The 11,211-nt window shown below is 35.9% G+C and overlaps 1 protein-coding gene and 1 non-coding gene across 2 annotated transcripts; one reads left to right on the top strand and one right to left on the bottom strand.

The window, feature by feature from the left end:
- The first annotated feature begins 1,160 nt into the window (after positions 1–1,160).
- LOC110898790 lies at positions 1,161–7,202 on the top strand. The gene is made up of 12 exons (XM_022145633.2): positions 1,161–1,975; positions 2,975–3,177; positions 3,263–3,460; positions 3,690–3,761; positions 3,850–3,945; positions 4,041–4,120; positions 5,001–5,076; positions 5,164–5,374; positions 5,488–5,684; positions 5,767–5,866; positions 6,114–6,203; positions 6,306–7,202. Exons 1-12 carry the CDS (start codon positions 1,468–1,470, stop codon positions 7,025–7,027), a joined length of 2,553 nt encoding a protein of 850 aa, XP_022001325.1. The 5' UTR covers positions 1,161–1,467; the 3' UTR covers positions 7,028–7,202.
- Positions 7,203–10,701: 3,499 nt separating this feature from the next.
- On the bottom strand, positions 10,702–10,773 carry TRNAM-CAU. Its single transcript has one exon. It is a non-coding gene; the product is annotated as a tRNA-Met (tRNA).
- Positions 10,774–11,211: the final 438 nt, after the last annotated feature.

The following is an 11,211-nucleotide window of genomic DNA, read 5'->3' on the forward strand; positions in this document are numbered from 1 at the left end:
AATTACAATTATTCAACCAATGTAATAAACGATATTTTTAAATATATATTGTTTTATTATTTGGTATATAAAATTGCATTTATTCAACCCGTGTAATAAATGAGATTTTTAAAGATATATTTTTTTATTATTTGGTATATAAAGTTGCATTTATTCAACCCGTGTAATACACGGGGTTCTAACCTAGTAAGATATATAAAGAAAAAAATAGATAGCTTTACATAATTCATGCCTAAATTAAAGATTTTTAATTAAGTAATTTGCTAAATTTACTAACTGAAAATTAGAATTTGGTAATTGTTTCTGATTGAAAATTTTCAATCAGATAAATAGCTCTTAGTTGTTATTTTCCATTTTAAGTTAACATTAGTATTAAAAATCAAATTATTATTTTTCCTTGCTTGTTATTGTTTCCCTTTTAAATCAACATTTTAGTATTAAAAATCGAATTATTTTTTTCCTATTTGTTAGAGCGAGTCAAACTGAGAAACGGATTTTGGGTTAAAGTTTAGTATTTGCATATTTTTAGTCCTTATTTTTTGTATTATGATAATTAAAATATAAATAATACCTAAATGTATTTTTACTTGTCTCTTTTGTATTTTCTTTTGTTTTTTTTCTATAGAATAATAATATTGACATACGGTTTTATATTAGTAAATTGTGTGTCCGTCGTATAATCATCTTAGTTTCGGATGCTTAAGATTAACAAGTATAACTTTTTTTCTAAAGAATTATAATATCAACATTATATGAATACATGGTGCCTTACATACGTGAAGCTCTCGTCTCGCTTGTAGTGCTTTGAGCTTCGGCTTTTAGGACCAAATAGCCTCGGAGTGCCTCAAGGTTTTTAAAACCAGGGCATGAACGTATTGTAAAAAAATTCCTCTAATTTACGGTAAAAAAATTGGGATATCCATGAAATTTCTCTTCTATATCCGTCACTCAGAGCTGGAGAAATCTATTAAATAAATGTTTATTTTATTTATTTTTATGTTTTCTTTTATTTCATTTACATGGTATAAATGTATGGTAACTTTTTTTTGAGCGTTACCCCTAAAATTTTATTCTAAATCCACCAGTCTATATAAAGCAAGTTTATTTCACTGTTTAAAGAAACCACTGGCCTATATAAAGCATCTCTTTTCTGACCAACAAACACGACATACAAATTCATCACAACTTCTTCATCAAAATCACCTACATCTTTCGTAGTCTTGTATCCGATCAAAATATTCCCAATCTATAATATCCCAATATTATATTTCATTTCCTTTGTCTTCATATCTGTTTTTTTCACACACCCATATCAAAATCTTTAGATAACGACGTACACCCCATCCCCTGTTTTTACTCATATAATCTTCTTCCACAATCCCTTTTTTTGTTAACTTAAAAGCCATTATTCCTTCATCCCTAGGGTCAACTCTGAATAACAATAATTAAGTTTAACAATTATTATTTATGAGTTTGATCATGTTGATGACATTTCAAGCATTTGTGATTCTGGGTTTGATCTGTGGTGGTGTTGTTGGTAAAGAATGCACCAACATTCCAACAGAGCTTTCGTCGCATACGTTTCGTTACGATTACCTTAATTCACACAACAAAAACCATTCTCATGACAATCATTTGACTCCTACTGATGATGCTGCTTGGGCCAGTTTGTTGCCCAGAAAGGTGTTGAAGGAGGATGAAGTTGGGTGGATGATGATGTATAGGCAGATGAAGAATCAAGTGGGGAGGGGTAAGGTTAGTGGGAGTTTTTTGAGTGAGGTTTCTTTGGGTGATGTGAGATTGGACCCTGAGTCAACTCATGGTCAAGCTCAACAGACCAATTTGGATTACTTGTTGATGTTGGATGTTGATAGTTTGGTTTGGAGCTTTAGGAACACGGCTGGGCTGCCGACGGTTGGTACCGCGTATGGCGGGTGGGAGTCCTCGGATCAAGAGCTTCGTGGTCATTTCGTAGGTTTGTGTCCTTCATTTCATTTAAGATTTTAACATGGCTAGTACAATACATCATGGTTGTTTAGATGTATGTACTTGGATTGATTTATGTGTGTTATAACTTATAACGCCTTGCTTGCATAATGCATCATGTGCTGCTGGGGTTGATAGCCGAAAGACAAGGGGTTACATGCACTAATCGGATTTTGCTGAGTGTTATGTGCCTTATGTCCAAGGCTTGATGCAAAACTACTATCAAGCCGAGCCGAGGGTCTCATTGGAAGCAGCCTCTCTATTCCTACGTAAGGCTGTCTACATCTTACCCTCCTCTGACCCTACCTTAGCTTTGCTATTGGTGGGATTGACTGAGTAGTATGATGATGTATTTATGTATTATAAACATTTAGACGCGTGTAGATTGGCTGTAATTCTCTTTTGTGCAGTGTGTGCTAGTTGATTTTTTATAGGTACATATATACACACCTATATAGAAGATTCTGACATGACTATTAAAATGTAACATGATTATATATGGTTCTATGAAGGTACTTGAACTGATGCATATGTACAGATAAATTTATGAGTATTCGTATACTATATTATATATCTACACTTGTGTTGATTGACTATAATCCTCCCATGTGCTATTATAATTTACCTACACCTATATTTAATAGGGTAGGTAAATTGCATTTTACCTCCTTTAAGTTTCAACAAAATTTCAGGCGTTGTCCTTTAACTAACGAAATTACAGCATAGTCCTTTATGTTCTAATTTCTTTACAGACGGTGTCCTTTTTCCCTAAAAAGATTACAAAAATAAAGGGCATCCGTTGTAAATAAATTAAAACATAAATGACATCTGCTGTAAAGAAATTAAAAACATCCGTTCTAATTTTGTTAGTTAAAGGACAGCGCCTGAAGAATAAATGAATGATTTAGATTGGTTCTATCAGTTCTCGTAATATTTGTGGTTTTGTAACACATTAACACTGAAGTTGTGCACCATTGAATATTGTCAGGGCATTACTTGAGTGCTACAGCTCAAATGTGGGCAAGCACGGGGAACGACACACTAAAACAAAAGATGACCGAGGTAGTATCTATACTCGGGGACTGTCAAGAACGTCTGAGCAATGGCTACCTCTCGGCTTTCCCGTCTGAGTTTTTTGACCGTTTTGAAGCTATTCAACCCGTTTGGGCTCCATATTACACCATCCACAAGGTTAAAATGATATGTTTAAAGAATATTTTTTTTTTCTGACTATTTTTATAAGAAAACTAATTCATAGTTCTCTCGTAATGGGCAGATAATGGCAGGGTTAGTTGACCAGTATGTTTTGGCTGGAAACAATCAAGCTCTTAAAATGGTGACTCAAATGGCGGATTATTTCTTCGAACGCGTGCAAAACGTGATCAAACAGTACACTATTGAACGACACTGGCGATCGTTAAATGAAGAAACGGGTGGAATGAATGATGTCTTGTATCGGCTCTACACCATAACAGTATGTTGTTGATCGGTTCTCCTTTTTGTCTAATATTCTGATAATAGGGGTGACAAGCATGACCCATTTTTTTAAAAATGGGTTAAAATTGTGTAAAGAATTGTAGTTGGGCCCATTTGGGCCAACTCGATTATAAAACGGGTTGAAATAGGTCAACGTGATAATAACAGTGCATAATATGCCATATCGCTATCGATCATTTGTTAACGGGCTTTTTTTTTGTTACTAGGGAGATAGTAAGCATTTGTTGTTGGCTCATCTGTTTGACAAACCGTGTTTTCTCGGGCTGTTGGCTATAAAGGTAACTTATATATAATTGTGAGTTTTTATAACATAATATCATACCATAAGTAACTTGTGCAAAAAAAAATATATATATATACTTGCAGGCGGATGAGCTAGCCGGTTTTCATTCCAACACGCATATTCCAATTGTTGTTGGATCACAAATGCGGTATGAAATTACCGGTGATCCTCTCTACAAGGTATTGTTACATATGCGTATTTTTTTTAACAAATGCCGCTTGATTTAAGTTTAGGATAATATAAAAACGTACTTTTCCGTTTATTTATTTTGCAGGAAATCAGTATGTTCTTCATGGATACTGTGAACTCTTCTCACATGTATGCTACAGGAGGGACATCAGTTAGTGAGTTCTGGTATGTAGGATAAACAATCAGCAATTTTATTCAATATTGACGTTAGGGGTGCAAACGAGCCGAGCCGAGCCGACCCCAAGCTCGATTAACACTTATGAGAGCTCGAGCTCGGCTCGTTTATTATCTATTAATTAATATAATAAATAAAATTAATATAAATAATAAACTCGTTTAGGGTCGTGAGCTCGATAAGTGAAGCTCGGGTTTGGGCTCGTTTACAAAAACTTATTTTTAGGTTCAGGCTCGGCTCATAAACAAGGTTAAATAAGCTCGGCTCGGCTCCTTTACTAGTATCATCATACTCAGTAAATCTCACCAATAGCAAAGCTAAGGTAGGGTCTGAGGAGGGTAAAATGTAGACAACCTTATCTCTACCCCGTAGGAATAGAGAGGCTACTTCCAGTGAGACCCTCAGCTCGATAGTAGTTTTGCATCAAGCCTCGGACATAAGGCACATGACACTCAACAAAAGGCCGATTAGTGCATGTACCCCCTTGTCTTTCGGCTATCAACGCCACCACATGATGCATGATTAACCGTCCCCCGCTTTTAACGTTATTTTCACGAAATTAGTAAAATAACGCTAAAATTAGTGCATGTACCCCCTTGTCTTTCGGCTCGTTTACTAGACAACTTTAAATAAGGGGTAAATGTTATTTAATATCAATAAAAACTAATATTACAATAAGGTTCAATAGGCTCAGCGAGTCTGACGAGTTTCACATGCCAGACTTAACTCGGGCTCGATAAGGCTCGGCTTGTTTCGAGCTTTTTCTCGAGCCGATGTCGAGTAGCTCGCGAGCCGCTCGGCTCGTTTGCACCCCTCGTTAAGGGCGAAAGTTTGACTTTTGTGTAACAAATTGGTAGTTGCTTTTCTTAGGTCGGAACCAAAACAACTAGCGACTACCTTGCAGACCGAAAACGAAGAATCATGTACCACCTATAACATGTTAAAGGTACGCCTTAACTGTTCAAACACCAGTTAGTCATCTAATGTTTTCATCATGTCAAATATAATGATAGATCTTACATTTATGTTTTAGGTTTCTAGGAACTTGTTTAGATGGACCAAAGAGATCGCGTATGCGGATTACTACGAACGCGCTTTGACTAACGGCGTCTTGAGTATCCAAAGAGGGAAAGAACCCGGGATTATGATATACATGTTGCCGTTAGGCCCGGGCATGTCGAAAGCTACAGGATATCATCAATGGGGAACAAAGTTTGATTCTTTCTGGTGCTGTTATGGGACAGGTTTATATATTTGTTTACTTACATTCACTTGTATAAATAATGCAAAAAAAAAAAAAAAAAATAGATATCTAACATTCTAACTACAACTTTATGTTTTTGAAACATTTCTTTAGGGATTGAATCGTTCTCGAAATTGGGTGATTCGATTTACTTTGAAGAAGCGGGAAAGGATCCCGGGCTGTACATTATCCAGTATGTATCAAGCTCGGTTAACTGGAAGCTTGGGCAGGTTGTTGTTGATCAGAAAGTTATGCCCGTTGTGTCGTGGGACCCTCGCCTTCGTGTAACGACTACCGTCTCTTCAAAGAAGGTAACAAGTTGTGAATATCGTGAAAAAGTTACATGTCGTTTTGGTTATTCGTTTCTAAAAGCGACTGTTGTGTTTTATGCAGGAAGGATCGTCGTCTAGTTTGAATTTTAGAATACCCTTTTGGACAACGTCAAGTGCGAAAGCGACGCTTAATGGTCAAAATATCCCTATAACATCTACAGGTATAAATCTTTTAATCACAAATAATGTACCATATATGTAACGTAACCCAAGTATTGAAAATGTTATACTTAAAATGACCCGATTTCAGAACAAGATTTTATAGCATTTATAAATCTTGTTCTGAAGTCGAGTCTTAGTGTAACATTTTAATACTTGATTTATAAAAAAATAAAAACAAATCTTTAAAAAAATGATTTTTTTTTAATACGGAATATTACATATATCCCCTTATTTTCAACGCTGCAGGTACATTCTTAACCGTCACAAAAAAATGGAGCTCGTCGGACGTTATTACCCTTGAACTGCCAATTACACTAAGAACCGAAGCTATTCAAGGTACACTTTTGTGACCGAAACAAAAAAACATACTTACGCTTTGGCGACTGATTGGTTACACTTTAACGACTGAATTTTTCCATTTTTTTTTATATTTTTCAGATGAAAGATCCGAATATGCATCTCTTCATGCAATTCTATTTGGACCCTATCTTCTCGTCGCCTTAACAACAGGTGAATCCGACCTAAAACCGGATTCCAATTCCCTTTCCGACTGGATCACTCCGATTCCATCGGAATACAATTCCCAATTAATCTCCCTTTCTCAACAATCCGGTAACAACACCTTTGCTCTTGCCCACTCATCCAATTCCATCACAGCAATCCAATTTCCGGACCCCGGAACCAACAATTCCGTCTTCGCAACCTTCAGAATCATCCCAACCGATCCCACAACTCGCATGTCCTCCCGCAACGATGTCATTAACAAAACTGTCATGTTAGAACCGTATATTCTCCCTGGAATGGTAATTGTAAACCAAGGAAAAGAACAGAGTCTCGGAATTGGCGATTACCGTGATAACCGGAGTGCGGTATTCCGGTTTGTGGAGGGAAACGAAGGGATGGTTAGATTGGAGTCTGAAAGTCAGAAGGGTTGTTTTGTGCATAGTTTGAATGAAACAGTGAAGCTGAGCTGTGGTGGTTCGGAATCGGAATCGGATTCCGGGTTTATGTTAGCGACGAGTTTTAAGGTGAATGATGGAATCTGTAATTACCATCCGATTAGTTTCGTCGCTAAAGGGTTGAATATGAATTATCTGCTGCAGCCGTTGTATAGTTTGAGAGATGAACACTATACAGTTTATTTTAAGATTCACTCTTGATTTGTAAGAGTGTGAAATTACAGAAATGACCCTTTAGAGAAATGGATTGAAGGTTAAATTGGTTAATATGTTGGTGCAGTATATATGCATTTATTGGTGTCCACTGTGACTATTTCTATTATGGATCATTATTGAATAGTGGTTTATGCTTAAAAGATAAATGTTATGATTTTTATTTTGGTTGTTTTAAGAGTTTTGAACTAATTTGCATTTGATAATCGTTTAGAATATTAATCAAGTGAATGTTTATTCTTAAGACTATTGGTGCAATTTTGTCAATTGATTTAGCCTTTCAATAAAAAGATAGTTTAGAATGGATATAATTGTGGAAAAAATATCTAAAACAATGACCCATCATCTCTTAAAATCGTCAAAATAGAACTATGATTCAGTGACGGACTCAGAAATTATTTTCTGGGGGTGTGGATGAGGTATTCAACCATATTTTCAAGCTGTGCGGTCGGGGTTTTTCCCTAAAATATACACTAATTTTTTTTGAGTTAATTGCCAAAATCGTCCCTGAGGTTTGGGCACATTTGTCATTTTCGTTCAAAATGAAACTTTTGTACCATTTTGCCCCTGACGTTTGTAACTTTTTGCCATTTTCATCCAACCCACTAACTTAGTTTATTTTTTCTATTAAGTTGAATGATATTTGGATGAAAATGGCAAATATAAACCACAGGGACGATTTTGGCAATTTACTTAAACTCTTTTTAATTTGTTTTATTTAATTAATTTTGTCACATATATAATAAAAAAATAATATACATGCAATTTTTATATCAAAAAAAAAGAATAGTTTTGTCACATATTTTTTTATAAGTTTTCATCCAACCACTAACTAAGTTAATTTTTTCTATTAAGGCGAAAAATGTTTTAAATTTTATAAATCAATACAGAAATTAATTTCCAATTTCTTTATATAAATCGGTTTTATTAAGAGAAAAAACTGGTATATACTTTTCAATATTTTCGCTCTTAAACTTTTAATAAATATTTATTTTCACTCTTAAATATTTTGCTTAAATTTAAGAACTATGAAAATGTATTGTAACACCCCGTGTTTTCCAAAAGTCAAAGTCAAAGTCAAGTGTTGACTGTTATTGGAATTAAAGATTAATTTCATTCTAGTTTCATTTTGATTTTCGTATTATTTGGAGTAAGTGTTGTATAATTAAACTAATCGACCGATAATCGAACTGTGAATCAACGACCGACTGTGAATAATAGGAAGTAACAACGCAATAAAGCTAGTCAATCAATAATCAAGCAAATCAAATCAATCATTGAACTCAAGTGTGGGGATTTTAACGCTTTTATACGTGTGTGTGTGCCTTATGTGTTACTTGTGCATGTTTACTTTTATGTTAAAATGTGTGGTGAATCAATCAAATCAATCAAGACTCAGATGTGAATCAAACTCAATCGAAATCGAATCCAAATCGTGGTGTAAGGATGCTTGTATGTTAGGTATAGTAGTTGGGACTAAAAGTAATTTGATTAGGGATTCTATCATTCTCAAATCATCGTTCTAAGTCGAAATATCAAAAATCGTCGCGAAACACTCAAAACCAGGCAAGCCGATCGAACAGGGCAACCTGATCGAACAGGCTAGCCGATCGAACAGGCTGTTCGATCGAACAGCCCAACCGAACGACTATGCCAGCCGATCGGTTAGGCTAACCGATCGACTAGCACTTAGTCCCACAAACTCATGAAGTGTAGTATTGACGAGGTACTGTTCGATCGACTACGCCACTCGATTGTAATCATTACTGCTCGAATCATGAGATACTATACTTCAAACACTTAGACTTTTGAAACATTGGAATGTCACCCGATCGAGCATGCCAACCGATCGAGTGACATATTAGAAAACAATGCCATGCTAACCGATCGGTTGGGCTAACCGATCGAACGGCTGTTCGATCGACCAACTTGAAAGGTAGTACAAACCATCATACACAAACACATCCTTCACATCAAAGGAAGAAACAATCCACTTGAAGGAACCAGCCGATCGAGCCAGCCGGCCGATCGAATGGATGTTCGAACGGACTTTCAAACCAATCGAACAGTCCACTCGATCGAACTGCTGTCCGATCGAATGGCCTACTCGATCCAAGTACATTGTTTATTTTTCCGCGTTACTCATCGTTGTGTTATCGAACTATTCAGGCTAACCTATTCTCAGTGCTCCCTTCAATCCACAATCAACCACTGTGAGTATACTCGATCCCTTTTTGCTTTCAGCACTTTTGGGTGTTACATACGAAATCTATCAAATCCACAAACAACACAAACTATTTGAACGCTAACCTACTTGCATGTATTACTTGTCTAAATGATTGCTGTTTATTATGTTTACACGTGGAGTGCTATCTGCCTGCTTTAGCAACGTAGTACTATAGTTTGGACTCAGCACCCGTTCACACGGGGGTTGCTAAGGACAATTACTTGCATGGATTACGGTGGTAATCATGTATTGCGAACTGTCTCGGACAGTCAACTCGAAGTCATTGGTATCGATGGTCCCATGTCGATAATTTACATGCATCGTTTTCCCTTGTGTACGTGCTTGGTTATGCGTAAACTATTCGAACTCTATATGCTATATCAAACTTGTGTACTCACCTTTACATTCTATGTATTGACTTTTATTTTAACGTATGTGACAGGTGTTTAAGCTACTAGCGTGCTAGGGAAGCGAGGCAATAATAAGCTTCTAGGAGTTTGTGACCTTAGGGCAGTGTCCACGTACCTGACCCAGGGCCATAATTATCTGTAGATCTTGTACTGGCACCTGTAGTCAGTAAGATCTATAGTTAGCCGTCTAGAAGTCTTAAAACAATATTTACATTCGGTCTGTAATAATTAAGAATTTGAGTTGTCGGAACAGTTCCCATATTGTTTGGTTGATTTCTATGATAACTTGTTATTATTTGGGACACGGTATGGGACGTGTTATATAACTGAATTGTATGATAGTTGTTGTGGAAACTTCTGAACAATCTGTTTCGCTCAGTGCCGCGCCCCGATGATTCCGCCATCGGTTGGGGTGTGACATGTATGATTTATTTTTCTTCTTATTTTTCAAACTGCCTATATTTATTAAAAGTTTAAGAGCGAAAATATTGAAAACTGTTGGTGCAGTTGTCTGTCGACTACATCTTTGTTCGAGTCTTAGTTTAGGGCTGTTTATACAGTGCACGGAAATCGAGGTTAATTGTATTAAGGCTGATTTCGCTCCAACAGTGAATGATGGAATCTGTAATTACCATCCGATTAGTTTCGTCGCTAAAGGGTTGAATGTGAATTATCTTCTGCAGCCGTTGTATAGTTTGAGAGATGAAAATTATACAGTTTATTTTAAGATTCACTCTTGATTTGTAAGAGTGTGAAATTACAGAAATGACCCTTTAGAGAAATAGATTGGAGGTTAAATTGGTTAATATGTTGGTGCAGAAGGGTTGTTTTTGTTTTTGTTTTTTTTTTTTTTTTGCATGTTTTGAGAGTTAAATACGTCAAAATTATATTGAGTTATTTTCCGTGTTAGTCTTTTATTGATATTAAGGTGCAATATTAAACATTTCAGTGTGATATAAACAACTAAAAAATAAACGGCAGCTTGATAAATAACAAAAAAGAAGTTGCAATTGGAAGCCGCTCTATATCAGAGCCAGGTTTCGATCCTGGGACCTGTGGGTTATGGGCCCACCACGCTTCCGCTGCGCCACTCTGATTTGTTGATATTATGTTGTTATTAGTATCATATATTGGTTAATATTTTCTTGCATTTTTTAATGCTTAACTCCGGGCACGTGGGCCACAACCAACAAGTAGTGTAAATGGGCTTACGAGTTTCATCAATCATTTTGTTCTAGGCTTCTAGCTATTTTTTTTTTTGGCAAGGTTTCTAGGCTTCTAGCTGTTGCCTGTGTGGGTAAATTAATTAAGCTGCTCAAAATAAATTAACCTAATCACACTTGGATGTTACATTTCTTTTGATAAAAGGTCTTATATATGTTTTGCCTACTTATGTTTGGGACAGTGGTCAAGTGAAAGTCGGTTTAAACATATAACGACTTAATCATTTAGCATAAAATTATGTTGTGACTAATTTTTGTTGAAAACGCGACAGATTTTCTAGAGAATATCATTTCAACTACAATTATAGCTTG

The sequence above is a fragment of the Helianthus annuus genome, chromosome 1, assembly GCF_002127325.2.
Source record: "Helianthus annuus cultivar XRQ/B chromosome 1, HanXRQr2.0-SUNRISE, whole genome shotgun sequence".
NCBI classification, from domain to species: Eukaryota; Viridiplantae; Streptophyta; class Magnoliopsida; order Asterales; family Asteraceae; genus Helianthus; species Helianthus annuus.